The 18,962-nt window shown below is 38.2% G+C and overlaps 1 protein-coding gene across 3 annotated transcripts in view; it reads right to left on the bottom strand.

Moving 5' to 3' along the window:
• The window catches only part of ttbk1a (tau tubulin kinase 1a), a 77,071-nt gene that overhangs the window by 32,678 nt on the left and 25,431 nt on the right, over positions 1-18,962 (bottom strand). For 2 of the 3 annotated variants that reach the window (XM_041785236.1, XM_041785235.1), the window contains exons 7-12: positions 6,971-7,036; positions 6,792-6,884; positions 3,633-3,758; positions 3,394-3,548; positions 2,084-2,294; positions 1,478-1,650 (exon numbers count right to left, since the gene is read on the bottom strand). In XM_041785236.1, coding sequence (XP_041641170.1) covers positions 1,478-1,650; positions 2,084-2,294; positions 3,394-3,548; positions 3,633-3,758; positions 6,792-6,884; positions 6,971-7,036 — 824 coding nt within the window. Of the gene's footprint in view, positions 1-1,477; positions 1,651-2,083; positions 2,295-3,393; positions 3,549-3,632; positions 3,759-6,791; positions 6,885-6,970; positions 7,037-7,790; positions 7,838-11,189; positions 11,260-18,962 lie in introns of all 3 variants that reach the window. The other variant, XM_041785237.1, reaches the window with a different exon arrangement.

Here is an 18,962-nt window from a genome sequence, read left to right as displayed (position 1 = left end):
CTATCCTGTCTGTGAAGATGACATCATCAAAGTTTATTAAACATCCTATCCTGTCCTTCAAGATGACATCATCAAAGTTTATTAAACATTCTATCCTGTCTGTGAAGATGATGTCATCAAAGTTTATTAAACATCCTATCCTGTCCTTCAAGATGACATCATCAAAGTTTATTAAACATCCTATCCTGTCTGTGAAGATGACGTCATCAAAGTTTATTAAACATTCTATCCTGTCTGTGAAGATGATGTCATCAAAGTTTATTAAACATCCTATCCTGTCCTTCAAGATGATATCATCAAAGTTTATTAAACATTCTATCCTGTCTGTGAAGATGATGTCATCAAAGTTTATTAAACATTCTATCCTGTCTGTGAAGATGATGTCATCAAAGTTTATTAAACATTCTATCCTGTCTGTGAAGATGATGTCATCAAAGTTTATTAAACATTCTATCCTGTCTGTGAAGATGATGCCATCAAAGTTTATTAAACATCCTATCCTGTCTGTGAAGATGATGTCATCAAAGTTTATTAAACATTCTATCCTGTCTGTGAAGATGACATCATCAAAGTTTATTAAACATTCTATCCTGTCTGTGAAGATGATGTCATCAAAGTTTATTAAACATCCTATCCTGTCTGTGAAGATGATGTCATCAAAGTTTATTAAACATTCTATCCTGTCTGTGAAGATGATGTCATCAAAGTTTATTAAACATTCTATCCTGTCTGTGAAGATGATGTCATCAAAGTTTATGAAACATTCTATCCTGTCTGTGAAGATGATGTCATCAAAGTTTTTTTAACGCTCCATCCTTGCCTTTTGGATACAGGCCAGTCTAGGCTCCCTGTTGTCATTCCAGTCTAACCAGTACTCCACCAGCTTTATTACCTTATTATTATATCAGTGTTTCCATTAAATGCTTGTTTATGACAAAATCAGGGGGAAAAGCTGTTAAAGAGGCTCAGCTAGCCTCTTAGCTCAGGCCTGGACTCCTCTAGACTCTGGTCTCCTTTATCTGTCTAGACCTGTAGTAGGAGGACTGCAGGACTAAGTCGCTAGTGATCTGGATCACCTCCTCTCCAGGTAAGCCAGGTAACCTGTGGTAAAAATAATTTTTCTGTAAAGTGTAGTGATCACAGCCAACACATGTAGAAATGTTCTCATGATAACTGCAGCGTGCAGCGCCACCTACAGCTTTAACAGACTAATTTTACTACATTTACACTGATTACTAACAGCTCTCTTCTTTCCTCACTTCCTGACCCCGTCAGGATCACATGACTGCAAACAACCTTTTAAAATGAAATGCTGACTGTTCCAGCACCAGTATTCTCTAATCAGAAGGTCCACATGTCAAAGCCTTTATCAGGTTTCATACAATTCTTTTCTTTCTTTTCAGGTTTCCAGTCAGCTGTCAGGACGTTTATGAGACATTCATTCTGAACCCAGGAGTCTGAGTGTTTCTAACGTCACCTCTGTCCGTAGCCGTCCGCTCGGCCCTCTGCAGCAGACAAACGGTCAGACTCGGGGCTGTTGACTCGGCGGTATCGTAACGATCGACCCTGACCTGTGGGCGAGTCCGGGGCTCCGCCTCGAACCGGCGACACTGGACATGCCCCCCGGCCTGACTCCTCCTCCTGAGCACCCTAACAAGGGACATCATGGGTTAGGAGAATAACATTTACTCCTGAGATGGAGCAGAATCAAATAAAGAAATTAGTATGAAATGGTCACAGAACAATCAAATTTACACCATATCCTCTTAAAACCATCCACAGTTCTACCCACATCTATCAATGTCTACTGGTTTTTCATTCCCAAAGACTGCAGGAAGCTCCAGCACATCGTTGAAACGGAACAGAACAAAGACTTGGCTTTGTTTCAGTTTCGTTTACACTGTTCTCTCTCTTTTTTTCTTGTTTGACCTTCTTTTTTCTTTAAAAAACCTCATCAGCTGAATGAAAATGAGCATAATGAGATATTGTCGTCAAACACTTAGAAAAATACACTGGTGTAGATTTGGGTTACTGCGGTGTAACCCTGGGTCCCCCTTCCCTCCCGTGCTCTCAGAGCTCAGACCTTGTTCAGGCTGATCCTGAGTCTGTTACGGTTGAAGTCCGTGTCCTCCCAGGCCTCTCCCGTCTCCCCGGCGTGCGGGGTGCTCGTCTCCCCAGGGGGCCGGCTGGGCGGGGCCGGAGGGGCGTTCTCCTGATCACTGAGATGTTCGTCCTGCAGAACGTCATCGGTGTTCTCCCGCTGAAGATCTCCAGGAACAGGCGTCACGATGGCTCTGTTAGAAGAGAGCAGAGAGGCTGATACAGACGCTGTAACCATGGAAACTAAATCTTTGATGTTCACGATGTTTTTGTTTGAAGAGGATTTTTGAGATTTGATGCCACTGAAAAGAAAAAATGTTTCTAGTCTAGCTGTGCTGCTCTCTCTGTAGCCCTCCACCCCAGCTCCTCCTTTATTCTGCTTCTGACTTTGAGGAGAGAAAGGCGGTAGCTACAGGCGTGGCTAGGCTGTTAACAATGGGGGCTAGCATGGATGCAGCTAGTAACAAATGAGTTGGCAACTTCTGGTAAAGTAGTCGGAGTGGTTTGGCTTTTCACCAGATCTGCAAATGTTGCAAAGTTGTGCAATTTAGCTAAATGGTCACTCCTTGCCAGTTCCATTCACATTTCAAAATGTTGACAATGCTTTTGTGCAATTTTGGAAACACAGTTGCTCCTTGCCAGTTGAACCATCTCCTGAAATGTTGCCAATTTATGGGGAAACCCCTTACTCCCTGCCAGTCCTACCATCTCTCCAAATATTGCCAACATGTTGCAAAAAAATTTGTGTATTCAGGGAAACCTTTGTTCCTTTCCAGTTCCATCATCTCTCCAAATGTTGCCAACATATTTGTGCAATTTAAGGAGACAATTGCTACTTGCCAATTCCACTCACTTTTCCAATTAGTGTAATTGCTTTTGTTGCAGATATTTTCATGCAGGCCAGGGGAAGATTTGCATCCTGAAATGTTGCCAAAATATTTGTGCAATTTGGGGTAAAACTTGTTTGTTGCTAGTTTCACTCAATTATCAAATTTGCATTTACTTTCTCTAAAATGCTAACATTTTAGCATCTTAGAGAAATCATTGAGTTTCGCCAATTTATCTTGGTTTTTTAAATGTTGCCAACTTATTTGTGCAATTTTGGGGAAAACTCTCAGTCTTTGCCAGTTCCAATATTTTTTTTATGTTGCCAACTTATTTGTGCAATCAAAGGGAACCCTTACTCAACCCTCAGTTAGGTTCTATCAGGAGAATAACGAGGAGTTTAAAGGACAATTCCGCTCATTTTTGCCCCCTGGCTGTGTTAAGGAGATGCTGGCTGATGGTTCTTACCCCACCATGGCGGCGGTGGGTCGGGTGTTGTGCTGTGGTTGCGTGGAGGCACTGGTCGACAGTGTGACATCACTTCCTCCCTTCTCCCAATCAAAAGGCTCGTTCTCTGTGATTATTCGCTCCTTCATGCTGTTCTCAAACACCGACATGAGCAGCTGGAAGACAACAGGAAACACCATCGTTACCATGACGTTCGCCTGTCTACGCTGCAGCGGCTGGTGAGCGCGCTCAGTGTGTACCTGGTAGTCTGGTTTGGTGTAGTAGTCCAGGGCCAGGACATGGTCCAGGAAGATATTAAACTCTGAAGGCATGTGTTTGAGCAGCATCCGATGGTCATAACGCTCCTTTATCTGACCAACTTGTTCCTGAAAAAGGACATCAACAATTCAAACACAACAGATATGACCAAGGATTTTCAAAATAAAACCCAAAAGATATGACCAAGGATTTTCACAATAACTCTCAACAGATATGACCAAGGATTTTCACAATAAAACCCAACAGATATGACCAAGGATTTTCACAATCAAACCCAACACATATGACCAAGGATTTTCACAATAAAACCCAACAGATATGACCAAGGATTTTCACAATTAAGCCCAACAGATATGACCAAGGAATTTCACAATAAAACCCAACAGATATGACAAAGGAATTTCACAATAAAACCCAACAGATATGACCAAGGATTTTCACAATAAAACCCAACAGATATGACCAAGGATTTTCACAACAACTCTCAACAGATATGACCAAGGATTTTCACAATAAAACCCAACAGATATGACCAAGGATTTTCACAATAACTCTCAACAGATATGACCAAGGATTTTCACAATAACTCTCAACAGATATGACCAAGGATTTTCACAATAAAACCCAACAGATATGACCAAGGATTTTCACAATTAAACCCAACAGATATGACCAAGGAATTTCACAATAAAACCCAACAGATATGACCAAGGAATTTCACAATAAAACCCAACAGATATGACCAAGGAATTTCACAATTAAACCCAACAGATATGACCAAGGATTTTCACAATAAAAACCAACAGATATGACCAAGGATTTTCACAATTAACCCAACAGATATGACCAAGGAATTTCACAATAAAACCAACAGATATGACCAAGGAATTTCACAATAAAATCCAACAGATATGACAAAGGATTTTCACAATTAAACCCAACAGATATGACCAAGGATTTTCACAGTAAAACCCAACAGATATGACAAAGGATTTTCAAAATAAAACCCAACAGATATGACCAAGGATTTTCAAAATAAAACCCCACAGATATGACCAAGGATTTTCACAATTAAACCCAACAGATATGACCAAGGAATTTCACAATCAAACCCAACAGATATGACCAAGGATTTTCAAAATTAAACCCAACAGATATGACAAAAGATTTTCAAAATAAAACCCAACAGATATGACAAAGGATTTTCAAAATAAAACCCCACAGATATGACCAAGGAATTTCACAATAAAACCCAACAGATATGACAAAGGAATTTCACAATTAAACCCAACAGATATGACCAAGGAATTTCACAATAAAACCCAACAGATATGACAAAGGAATTTCACAATTAAACCCAACAGATATGACCAAGGATTTTCACAATAAAACCCAACAGATATGACCAAGGATTTTCACAATTAAACCCAACAGATATTACCAAGGAATTTCACAATAAAACCAACAGATATGACCAAGGAATTTCACAATAAAACCCAACAGATATGACAAAGGATTTTCACAATTAAACCCAACAGATATGACCAAGGATTTTCACAGTAAAACCCAACAGATATGACAAAGGATTTTCAAAATAAAACCCAACAGATATGACCAAGGATTTTCAAAATAAAACCCCACAGATATGACCAAGGATTTTCACAATTAAACCCAACAGATATTACCAAGGAATTTCACAATAAAACCCAACAGATATGACCAAGGATTTTCAAAATTAAACCCAACAGATATGACAAAAGATTTTCAAAATAAAACCCAACAGATATGACAAAGGATTTTCAAAATAAAACCCCACAGATATGACCAAGGAATTTCACAATAAAACCCAACAGATATGACAAAGGATTTTCAGAATAAAACCCAACAGATATGACCAAGGATTTTCAAAATAAAACCCAACAGATATGACCAAGGATTTTCAAAATAAAACTCAACAGATATGACCAAGGAATTTAACAATAAAAACCAACAGATAAGACCAAGGATTTTCACAATAAAACCCAACAGATATGATGAAGGAATTTCACAATAAAACAACAGATACGACAAAGGATTTTCAAAATAAAACCCAACAGATATGACAAAGGAATTTCACAATAAAACCCAACAGATATGACCAAGGATTTTTCACAATAGAACCCAACAGATATGACCAAGGATTTTCACAATAAAAACCAGCAGATATGAACAAGGATTTTCACATTTAAACCCAACAAACATGACCAAGGAATTTCACAATAAGAACCAACAGATATGACCAAGGATTTTCACAATAAAAACCAACAGATATGACCAAGGAATTTAACATAAAAGCCCAAAAGATACGACCAAGGATTTTCACAATAAAACCCAACAGATATGACCAAGGATTTTCACAATAAAACCCAACAGATATGACCAAGGAATTTCTAATAAAACCGAACACATATGACCAAGGAATTTCACAATAAAACCCAACAGATATGACAAAGGATTTTCACAATAAAACCCAACAGATATGACCAAGGATTTTCACAATAAAACCCAATAGGTATGACCAAGGATTTTCACAATAAAATTAAACAGATCTGACTAAGGAATTTCACAATTAAAAAACAACAGATATGACTAAGGATTTTCACAATAAAACCCAATAGATATGACCAAGGAATTTCACAATATGACACAAATACAAATAATGATTTTCACAATAAAACCCTACAAATACAACTAATGATTTTCACAATAAGACCCTACAAATACAACTTATGATTTTCACAATAAAACCCTACAAATACAACTTATGATTTTCACAATAAAACCCTTCACATACAAATAATTGATTTTCATAATAAAACCCCATAGATATGACTTTTCCAGTAAAATCCTATAGATATGTCGAAAAATTCTCACAATAAAACAAGATATATAAAAGTAAGGATTTTCACAATAAAAGCCCACAGATATAACTAAAGATTTTCACAATAAAACAACAGAGATACATTTACTCAGGGCTGGTTTTCATCCAGTAGGGGGCGTAGTCCCTCTAGAGACTATGAAGTGACACTGGACTATTGTTGTGAATTAATTCTTTTCTATATCTGTGATATCTGTGATGTTTCTACGAAACGGGGTCTGACCTTGTCTTTGATTTTCCGCCACGGTAACTGTCCCACAGCAAACTCCACCAACATGTAAAACAACGACCACAGGTCATCATGGCGGCCCATTTCCTGTTGAACAGAGTTGAGTTGGTCATGTTCGTTATCTTAATGATATTTGGTTAGCAGCACTCGTGTTTGGTGTAGAAACCACTGACCTTGTTTTTATGAGCGTTGACTGAAGCGTAGCGGACCGTCCCTCTGAAACCCGCCACAGTCCTCGGCTGGGCACAAAGACCAGGAAACGTCAGTCCCAAAAACAGACTTCAACACACTCAAAGACTGACAAAAAGGCTCTAAATAAAAACCAGAGCAGCACAGAGAGGCCTGGCTCTTCTCTTCACCAGAGGATTCAACAAATGCTTCAGATTCAATTCAATACCAGAGTTACTCATAGAGTGATTGCCAATGAAGCTGATTCTGGTTTCAAAAGTACCAGAATTTCTTCAAATAGTCCCAAAATGTTTCAATGAAACTTTCTCATTAAGCCTCAAAATTCCAGTCAAGAATTACCGTAAAATTCCATGTAGATTTAAATGTATATATCCCCTTTTTACAAAATTCCCATTAAAATACAAATAAATGCCCCTAAATTCAAATTGGAAATTAGAGAAAATTCCCTCAAACATTTAAAAAAACCCCTGAAATTTCCTTGATATTCTTGAAAATACCATGGGACCTTCTGCCCCCCAAAAAACTCCAGCCAAATTCCCAAAATTTTAAAAATACAAATATAAAATATAACTTTTACTATATCCGGTTTAGTAGAATTAGCAGGAAATATTCATAAAAATAAAAACTGCTGTTCTGCTCATACTTTTTCTCATGATGATTGTTTCCTGCCATAATTTAGATTCAGAATGAACTGGCGTGGAGATACTGAAGGCTCACAGACCCTCTGTGCTGCTGTGAATGTAGAAACATGTCTATGATAACATGAGAACTCTACAGAGACTAACAGCCCTGGAATAATGACACCTTTAGTAATGGTCCCATCTGAAGCATGATGAAGCCTGCTTTTCTTCCTGTGGGATTCAAAGTAAACAAAAACACACAAATAAAGAAATAAAAACACAAACAGAAGCATGAGTAGAGGGTCACAGCGCAGCGACACGGCCGCCATCAAACACTCAGGAGTCGTGATCACGTTTTTACGGTCAGATTGCTGCCTTCACGCTCTAAACTTTCTCCGTGTGCTCAGAGTTTCTCTGATCCCGCTCAAACGTCCTTATCAAACATTCTCCTCTCATTCAGGTTGGTTCTGCTCGTTTGTCAAACTGACATTCAGATTTCCTCTGTGGCGTATGAGACGTTCTCTGCCTTCTAAGGTCTTCTGCTCTTTGATGTGATGAACCAACCAATAGGAAACAGCGCTGAACAATTTTGGAAAATAATCGAATTGCAATTCTTTTCTCCAATATTGCGATTTGATTATTATGGCTGAAAGTTTCTGTAAAAACTTAATTCTGATGATTTTGAATCGTAATGCAAATTGGATATGAATGTTGCATTGAAGGGTTTTTGTCATTCTCATATTTAATGAGAAAAAAGTACAAAAATGAAGGGAGGATTGTTTAGTAGACTATTCCAAAAAAATGGCACCTTAATGATTGCATGATATGTCATGGACAACATCTCTGCAGCAAAAACATTAAAACCCTGAAAAACAGCTAATGATTTTCACAATAAAACCCTCGAAGACAACTAATGATTTTCACAATAAAACCCTAAACAACTGATGATTTTCACAATAAAACCCTCGAAGACAACTGATGATTTTCACAATAAAACCCTAAACAACTGATGATTTTCACAATAAAACCCTCGAAGACAACTGATGATTTTCACAATAAAACCCTACACAAATAATGATTTTCACAATAAAACCCTCGAAGATAACTTATGATTTTCACAATAAAACCCTCGAAGACAACTAATGATTTTCACAATAAAACCCTCGAAGACAACTAATGATTCTCACAATAAAACCCTCGAAGACAACTAATGATTTTCACGATAAAACCCTCGAAGACAACTAATGATTTTCACAATAAAACCCTCGAAGACAACTTATGATTTTCACAATAAAACCCTAGAAGACAACTAATGATTTTCACAATAAAACCCTAAACAACTAATGATTTTCACAATAAAACCCTAGAAAAACAACTGATAATTTCACAATAAAACCCTGAAAAACCACTAATAATTTTCACAATAAAGCCCTAGAAACACAACTAATGATTTTCACAATAAAACTCTACAAATACAACTAATGATTTTCACAATAAAACCCTGAAAACAACTAATGATTTTCAGAATAAAACCCCAGAAGACAACTAATGATTTTCACAATAAAACCCAACAGATATGACCAAGGATTTTCACAATAAAACCCTAGAAACACAACTAATGATTTTCACAATAAAACCCTAGAAGACAACTAATGATTTTCCACAATAAACCCCTAGAAAAACAACTGATAATTTCACAATAAAACCCTGAAAAACCACTTGTAATTTTTACAATAAAGCCCTAGAAACACAACTAATGATTTTCACAATAAAACTCTACAAATACAACTAATGATTTTCACAATAAAACCCTGAAAACAACTAATGATTTTCAGAATAAAACCCCAGAAGACAACTAATGATTTTCACAATAAAACCCAACAGATATGACAAATAATGATTTTCACAATAAAACCCTAGAAACACAACTAATGATTTTCACAATAAAACCCTAGAAAAACAACTAATGATTTTCACAATAAAACCCTAGAAAAACAACTGATAATTTCACAATAAAACCCTGAAAAACCACTAATAATTTTCACAATAAAACCCTAGAAACACAACTAATGATTTTGACAATAAAACTCTACAAATACAACAAATGATTTTCACAATGAAACCCTACAAATACAACTAATGATTTTCACAATAAAACCCTAGAAAAACAACTGATGATTTTCATAATAAAACCCTAGAAAAACAACTGATGATTTTCACAATAAAACCCTGCAAATACAACTGATTATTTCCCAATAAAACTCGAGAAGTACAACTGATTATTTCACAATAAAACCCTAGAAAAACAACCAGCAACTGCTGCAAAAAAAAGTTTAAAACTGCTTTTTATACTCAATTTCAGCTTAAAGAAAAATTGTCCCTTTTTGCGATTTCTGTGATTTAATCAAATTTTTGATTATTTGCCCAGCCCTAATAGGAAACAGAGAGGATGGACCAATTAGGTTAGCTCTCCCCATTGTTGCTATGCTGTTTCCCAGGAGACATTAGCTTTGATCTCACTGAGAGAGTCCCAACATTCTGTCACATACACACTCCACCTCAGCTCTGCCTTCAGACTTCATTTTAACTTTAGAAGTAGACCAATTATTCAGTTATTCATGCTGGATTTTACAGATTTTTAACAAGTACTGTTAATGTTTGTTGAGGATTTCTGTCACAGACTTTTATGGTGTGTGTGTGATAGAATGTTGGGACTCTCAAAGCAAATGTCTCCTGGAGAACAGCATAGCAACAACAGACAGAGCTAACCTGATTGGCCCATCATGTGCTTGGTTCCTATTGGTTTGTTCTTTGATCTCACTGAGAGAGTCCCAACATTCCATCACATACACACACACTGCAAGTGTGAGAGCCCCAAATAAATACATAATTCTCTTATACATCAAAATGTGCTTTACTTGAGTTTTGCAACAATAATGACTCCATATATGTATGTTGGTTTTACCTGAAGGCTTTCAGCTCACGTGTTCTTGACCTACACGTGAAGGCAGCAGTTGGTGTGCAGAGCGGGATGTCACAACAGTTTAATGTTCTTGTAAAAAACTGAGAGAATTAACGTACTTTAGGGTTGATGTTTAAACAAAGTTGGAGAATTATTTCCTCTCCCTTCCCTGTTATATTTAACCTCATCTGCTCTGATTGTTTTGACTGAGAGCCTCCTCCACACTGAGAGCAGCACAGACAAATTAAGCTCTGTCTGCATGTAACACAAGCCAGGTAATTAGATCAAGTGAAAATTATGCATCCACTGCTACCACTGCTTTATAAAACAGGCTAACAAGCTCTGTAGGAGAAGTGACACTCCCAGCATCCTGTTCATCTTCTTGGTCCTCTGAATCAAATATTGCTTTATGAGATTTGGCGATCATTGCTTTTATTTACATCTGACACAGTGTCCCAATTTTTTTGGAATGAGGGGTTGTGATACACGGCTTAATAAAGTTCTGTTTATGTCTCCTCTTCCCTGAGTCGGCTCCTCGGTCTCTCTCGGTGACTAACTGAACTCCATGAAGGTGGCCGGTGATGCAACTGTGACCCCTCTGTTGCTATAGAAACCACTCACATCCCTGGGTAACCATGGAGATGATGGAGAAACGGGAGGCATGCACGTCAAAATCATAAGTCCAAAGGAACTGTAAGAAAAACAAAAAGAAGACTGAAACGTAAAACGATGAACAGAAACATAACCAACAGAGAAAAGAAGACTGAGCTCATTGGTCACTGGGAGCTGATCGATTGATGACCGGGTATCAAGACAGACTCAATATCATGAGGGCTGCCTGAGGAAACTCTATCACATACAACAGATATAACATCAGCTATTTAATGGACATTTCCTCTACAGTTCAGAAGCACCTGCAGCGGATATCTGACCTTAGAGAGAACAACTGTTAAACTACAAACATGGAGTGTGATCCTTGTAAACTACAAACATGGAGTCTGATAATGGTAAACTACAAACATGGAGTCTGATTCTGGTAAACTACAAACATGGAGTCTGAAACTGGTAAACTACAAACATGGAGTCTCATTCTGGTAAACTACAAACATGGAGTCATACTGGTAAACTACAAACATGGAGTCTGATTCTTGTAAACTACAAACATGGAGTCTCATTCTGGTAAACTACAAACATGGAGTCTGAAACTGGTAAACTACAGACATGGAGTCTGATACTGGTAAACTACAAACATGGAGTCTGATACTGGTAACCTACAAACATGGAGTCTGATTCTGGTAAACTACAGACATGGAGTCTGATACTGGTAAACTACAAACATGGAGTCTGATTCTTGTAAACTACAAACATGGAGTCTCATTCTGGTAAACTACAAACATGGAGTCTGGTACTGATGAACTACAAACATGGAGTCTGGTACTGGTAAACTACAAACATGGAGTCTGGTACTGGTAAACTACAAACATTTAGTCTGGTACTGGTAAACTACAAACATGGAATCTGATCCTGGTAAACTACAAACATTTAGTCTGGTACTGGTAAACTACAAACATGGAGTCTGATTCTGGTAAACTACAAACATGGAGTCTCATTCTGGTAAACTACAAACATGTAGTCTGGTACTGGTAAACTACAAACATGGAGTCTCATTCTGGTAAACTACAAACATGGAGTCTCATTCTGGTAAACTACAAACATGTAGTCTGGTACTGGTAAACTACAAACATGGAGTCTCATCCTAGTAAACTACAAACATGGAGTCTGATACAGGTAAACGACAAACATGTAGTCTGGTACTGGTAAACTACAAACATGTAGTCTGGTACTGGTAAACTACAAACATGTAGTCTGGTACTGGTAAACTACAAACATGGAGTCTCATCCTAGTAAACTACAAACATGGAGTCTGATACAGGTAAACGACAAACATGTAGTCTGGTACTGGTAAACGACAAACATGTAGTCTGGTACTGGTAAACTACAAACATGTAGTCTGGTACTGGTAAACTACAAACATGTAGTCTGGTACTGGTAAACTACAAACATGGAGTCTCATTCTGGAAAACTACAAACATGTAGTCTGGTACTGGTAAACTACAAACATGGAGTCTTATACTGGTAAACTACAAACATGGACTCTGAAACTGGTAAACTACAAACATGGAGTCTGGTACTGTTAAACTACAAACATGGAGTCTGGTACTGTTAAACTACAAACATGTAGTCTGGTACTGGTAAACTACAAACATGGAGTCTGATCCTGGTAAACTACAAACATGGAGTCTGATCCTGGTAAACTACAAACATGGAGTCTTATACTGGTAAACTACAAACATGGAGTCTGGTACTGTTAAACTACAAACATGGAGTCTGGTACTGTTAAACTACAAACATGGAGTCTGGTACTGTTAAACTACAAACATGTAGTCTGGTACTGGTAAACTACAAACATGGAGTCTGATCCTGGTAAAGTACAAACATGGAGTCTGATCCTGGTAAACTACAAGCATGGAGTCTGAAACGGGTAAACTACAAACATGGAGTCTGATCCTGGTAAACTACAAACATGGAGTCTGGTACTGGTAAACTACAAACATGGAGTCTGGTACTGTTAAACTACAAACATGGAGTCTGGTACTGGTAAACTACAAACATGGAGTCTGGTACTGTTAAACTACAAACATGTAGTCTGGTACTGGTAAACTACAAACATGGAGTCTGATCCTGGTAAACTACAAACATGGAGTCTGATCCTGGTAAAGTACAAACATGGAGTCTGATCCTGGTAAACTACAAGCATGGAGTCTGAAACTGGTAAACGACAAACATGGAGTGTGATCCTGGTAAACTACAAACATGGAGTCTGATAATGGTAAATAACAAACATGGAGTCTGATAATGGTAAATAACAAACATGGAGTCTGATAATGGTAAATAACAAACATGGAGTTTGATAATGATAAACTACAAACATGGAGTCTGAAACTGGTGAACTACAAACACGGAGTCTGATCCTGTTAAACTACAAACATGGAGTCTGATTCTGGTAAACTACAAACATGGAGTCTGATTCTGGTAAACTACAAACACGGAGTCTGATCCTGTTAAACTACAAACATGGAGTCTGATTCTGGTAAACTACAAACACGGAGTCTGATCCTGTTAAACTACAAACATGGAGTCTGATTCTGGTAAACTACAAACATGGAGTCTGATCCTGTTAAACTACAAACATGGAGTCTCATTCTGGTAAACTACAAACATGGAGTCTGAAACTGTTAAACTACAAACATGGAGTCTGATCCTGTTAAACCACAAACATGGAGTCTGATACTGGTAAACTACAAACATGGAGTCTGATTCTGGTAAACTACAAACATGGAGTCTGAAACTGGTAAACTACAAACATGGAGTCTCATTCTGGTAAACTACAAACATTGAGTCATACTGGTAAACTACAAACATGGAGTCTGATTCTTGTAAACTACAAACATGGAGTCTCATTCTGGTAAACTACAAACATGGAGTCTGAAACTGGTAAACTACAGACATGGAGTCTGATACTGGTAAACTACAAACATGGAGTCTGATACTGGTAACCTACAAACATGGAGTCTGATTCTGGTAAACTACAAGCATGGAGTCTGGTACTGGTAACCTACAAACATGGAGTCTGGTACTGATGAACTACAAACATGGAGTCTGGTACTGGTAAACTACAAACATGGAGTCTGGTACTGGTAAACTACAAACATTTAGTCTGGTACTGGTAAACTACAAACATGGAATCTGATCCTGGTAAACTACAAACATTTAGTCTGGTACTGGTAAACTACAAACATGGAGTCTGATTCTGGTAAACTACAAACATGGAGTCTCATTCTGGTAAACTACAAACATGTAGTCTGGTACTGGTAAACTACAAACATGGAGTCTTATACTGGTAAACTACAAACATGGACTCTGAAACTGGTAAACTACAAACATGGAGTCTGGTACTGGTAAACTACAAACATGGAGTCTGATATTGGTAAACGACAAACATGGAGTCTGGTACTGTTAAACTACAAACATGTAGTCTGAAACTGGTAAACTACAAACATGGAGTCTGATCCTGGTAAACTACAAACATGGAGTCTGATCCTGGTAAACTACAAACATGGAGTCTGGTACTGTTAAACTACAAACATGGAGTCTGGTACTGTTAAACTACAAACATGGAGTCTGGTACTGTTAAACTACAAACATGTAGTCTGGTACTGGTAAACTACAAACATGGAGTCTGATCCTGGTAAACTACAAACATGGAGTCTGATCCTGGTAAACTACAAACATGGAGTCTGATCCTGGTAAACTACAAACATGGAGTCTGATCCTGGTAAACTACAAACATGGAGTCTGATCCTGGTAAACTACAAACATGGAGTCTGATCCTGGTAAACTACAAACATGGAGTCTGATCCTGGTAAACTACAAACATGGAGTCTGGTACTGGTAAACTACAAACATGGAGTCTGATATTGGTAAACGACAAACATGGAGTCTGGTACTGTTAAACTACAAACATGTAGTCTGATCCTGGTAAACTACAAACATGGAGTCTGATCCTGGTAAACTACAAACATGGAGTCTGGTACTGTTAAACTACAAACATGGAGTCTGAAACTGGTAAACTACAAACATGGAGTCTGGTACTGTTAAACTACAAACATGGAGTCTGGTACTGGTAAACTACAAACATGGAGTCTGATCCTGGTAAACTACAAACATGGAGTCTGATCCTGGTAAAGTACAAACATGGAGTCTGATCCTGGTAAACTACAAGCATGGAGTCTGAAACTGGTAAACGACAAACATGGAGTCTGATACTGGTAAACTACAAACATGGAGTCTGGTACTGGTAAACTACAAACATGGAGTCTGATATTGGTAAATGACAAACATGGAGTCTGAAACTGGTAAACTACAAACATGGAGTCTGATCCTGGTAAACTACAAACATGGAGTCTGATCCTGGTAAACTACAAACATGGAGTCTGACCCTGGTAAACTACAAACATGGAGTCTGATCCTGGTAAACTACAAACATGGAGTCTGATCCTGGTAAACTACAAACATTTAGTCTGGTACTGGTAAACTACAAACATGGAGTCTGATCCTGGTAAACTACAAACATGGAGTCTGATCCTGGTAAACTACAAACATTTAGTCTGGTACTGGTAAACTACAAACATGGAGTCTGATCCTGGTAAACTACAAACATGGAGTCTGATCCTGGTAAACTACAAACATTTAGTCTGGTACTGGTAAACTACAAACATGGAGTCTGATCCTGGTAAACTACAAACATTTAGTCTGGTACTGGTAAACTACAAACATGGAGTCTGATCCTGGTAAACTACAAACATGGAGTCTGATCCTGGTAAACTACAAACATGGAGTCTGATCCTGGTAAACTACAAACATGGAGTCTGATCCCTGCAGGGAAAGGTTAAAATAACCCACAGTCATCAGAGCGCTGTGGTCCTTAGAGATGAAGAAGAAGGTTTTTACTCTTCATGACTTATTCATCAGCAGCTAACATGCTAACAGCTGATCCTACACACACACATCCTGACTCCATCAGGCAGAGTAGAGCAGTGACTGTCCCGGGATTTTTGCCTTTATATGATCAGAATAAACACATGTCAGAGAGTATTTCTAACCATTTTTTGCCTCTTTTATCTTGCTTTTTGCAATTTTTTTTTTCTTGCCATTTTTGCCACTTTTTGCCCATTAAGCTGAACAGCCATTATATGCCACTCTTTTCCCCATTTTTTCCATTCTTTTCTCCCCTTTTCCCATTTTTACTACCTCTTTGCCCATTTTAGTCACTTTTACACTCATTTTTTTAACCTGTTTTGTTTGGGGGGGGGGGGGGTTTGACCATTTTTGCCACTTGTAATTCATTTTTTTAACTTCTCACCCTTTTTTGCCCTTTTCTTCCCCATTTTTCCACTTTTTCCTTTTTTTGCCATTTTATATCTAATTTGCCTCATTTTCACCTGTTTCCACCCCTTTTGCTGATTTTTGACCATTTTTGCCACCATTAACCTATTTTTAATGCCACGTTAACTCTTTTTTGCCACTTTTCACCTCTCAGATTGTGGCTCTTGCGAAGGCATTTTTCAACAGTTTGGCTCTTTGGTTAAGCAGGGCTGAGGAACACTGATCTAGACCATGGAGCGACGTTACTCTACCAAAAGACTGCAGATGCTTTTGTTTGATTTTAACAGTGCAGGAGTTTGCTCCCTTTCATCAGCGCCTGTTTGATGAGACCAGAACAGTGTGCTATAAAGACAGTCTGGTAACGCCTCTGTTCCAAAACGCCTCTAATAAAGGAGTCTGTGTGTGATTTTTAATGCACTTTTCTCTCCTAAGCATGTTCTTGGGCCATTGGAGACAGTCTGCAGGGTTAAAGCATCTACACGTTGCTCTAGAATTAGTGCCCTGCAGTTTTAAATGTGGTATCAGAGGAGACATTGACATTTCTGAAACCCTAGGGAGAGAAGACTTCCTGTCTGATGTCACTGTGAGACGAGATGGAGGGATGAGACGAGGAGAGGGAGAGAGAGAGAGGAAGAGGAGAGGCAGTGGTCCTCTCTGATGATTGGACGGACGCTGACTCAGCTGGAGAGAGAGAGAGCAAACAGGAGGAAGAGAGAGAGAGGTCTCTCGCCCACTGATGCACACAGGAGCATCAAATATTCATCACACTGCTGCAACAGAAACAAGACTGCAGGATGAGGAGGAGGAGGAGGAAATGAGGATAGGAGGAGGAGAGAAAAAGAGGAGGGGGGAAAGGGACCAAAAAGAAGAGGAGGAGTAGAGGGGAGGGCTGGTGATATCTTTACCAGTAAAACTCTGACTGTTGATCCCTGTCTGATACCACAGCTACAGTTATCAAAGTCCTTGTACTGGGATATTCATGGATTTTAATCTTTAAAAACTGCAAACACTACTAGACGTTAACTAAATGCACACACACACACCTGCAGTCTGACTGCAGTTTAAGGTGGATTTATTCCATCAATGAGGAAGGAGAGGAAGAGAAGGATGAACCAGAGGAGAGATGGAGAGAAGAGGTGGGGTACAAGGACAGAGTGGAGGAGCAAACTGGGAGGAAGATGAGGGAGAGGGGAAGGGGATACAATATGGAAGACAGGATCTTTAAAGGAAGACAAAAGAGGATAGAGAATAGAGGGGCATGATGAAGAAGAGGAGGAGGAAGATCAGGACAAGGAGGTAAAATGAGATGAAGAAGAGGTGAAGGATGGGATGAAATAGAAGAGGATTAGGGGCACAAAATAGATTTCACTGAACTAAACTTTACTATCATTAGCACTGAGAGAGCAGAGTACAAACCAATCACAACTATGTATTTAATACAATTACAGAGGTTAAAAAAAACAGATTAAACAGTATTAAAGATGGAATTAACAAAAAAGCTTCAACTTAAAAAAACAGAGAAGGAAGTTAAAGGTTTTTATTCAAAGTACTGGGGATCAATGAGTAATCTATGGATAAAAACAAATCTACAATAAAACAAATACAATATTCCTAAATATAAAAAAAAAATTAAATCATATCCAACTACTTTTTTAACTCTGAGTTGTAAGTATGAACTCTGACTTTGATCTCAGAAATCTGACTTTGATTTTATAATTCTATGGTTTCAGAATTCTGACTTTGATCTTATACTTCTAACTTTAGTCTTATAATTCTTACTTTGATCTCAGAATTCTGACTTTGATCTTATAATTCTGACTTTGATCTTATAATTCTGACTTTGATCTCAGAATTCTGATTTTGATCTCAAAATTCTGACTTTGATCTTATAATTCTGACTTTGATCTTATAATTCTGACTGTGATCCCCAAATTCCATCCTTGATTTTATAATTCTTTGATCTTAGAATTCTGACTTTAATTTCAGAATTCAAACTTTAATCTCCGAAGTCTGACTTTAACCTCAGGGTATTGAAAAAAAAGTGTTGAGAAAAAAAATTCAGGAGCCTTTATCCTTTTCTATAGAAAGAAGAGGAGACAAGGGGTGTGGAGAAGAGGAGGGAGAAAATGAAGAAAAGGACAAAGAGAAGAGGAGGAGACAAGGATGGCAAAGATGGAGAAAAGAGAAGAAATCAAGGTGGAGAAGAGGAGAAGGAAAAGGAGAGAGAGGAGAAGAGGAGCAGAGGAGAGGAGGAGGGTGTCGGGAGGAAAGCGATGCGGCTCACGTCCTTGCAGATCTAAAAATAACTCCTAGCTCAGACGGAGAGAGAGACAGCAGGAGTGAATGGGAGAGATAGAGAGAGAGATGTGGACCAATCACAGCGTCTGG

This window comes from Cheilinus undulatus, linkage group 4 (genome assembly GCF_018320785.1).
Source record: "Cheilinus undulatus linkage group 4, ASM1832078v1, whole genome shotgun sequence".
Lineage (NCBI taxonomy): Eukaryota > Metazoa > Chordata > Actinopteri > Labriformes > Labridae > Cheilinus > Cheilinus undulatus.
This window is presented reverse-complemented; position numbering and strand designations above follow the sequence as displayed.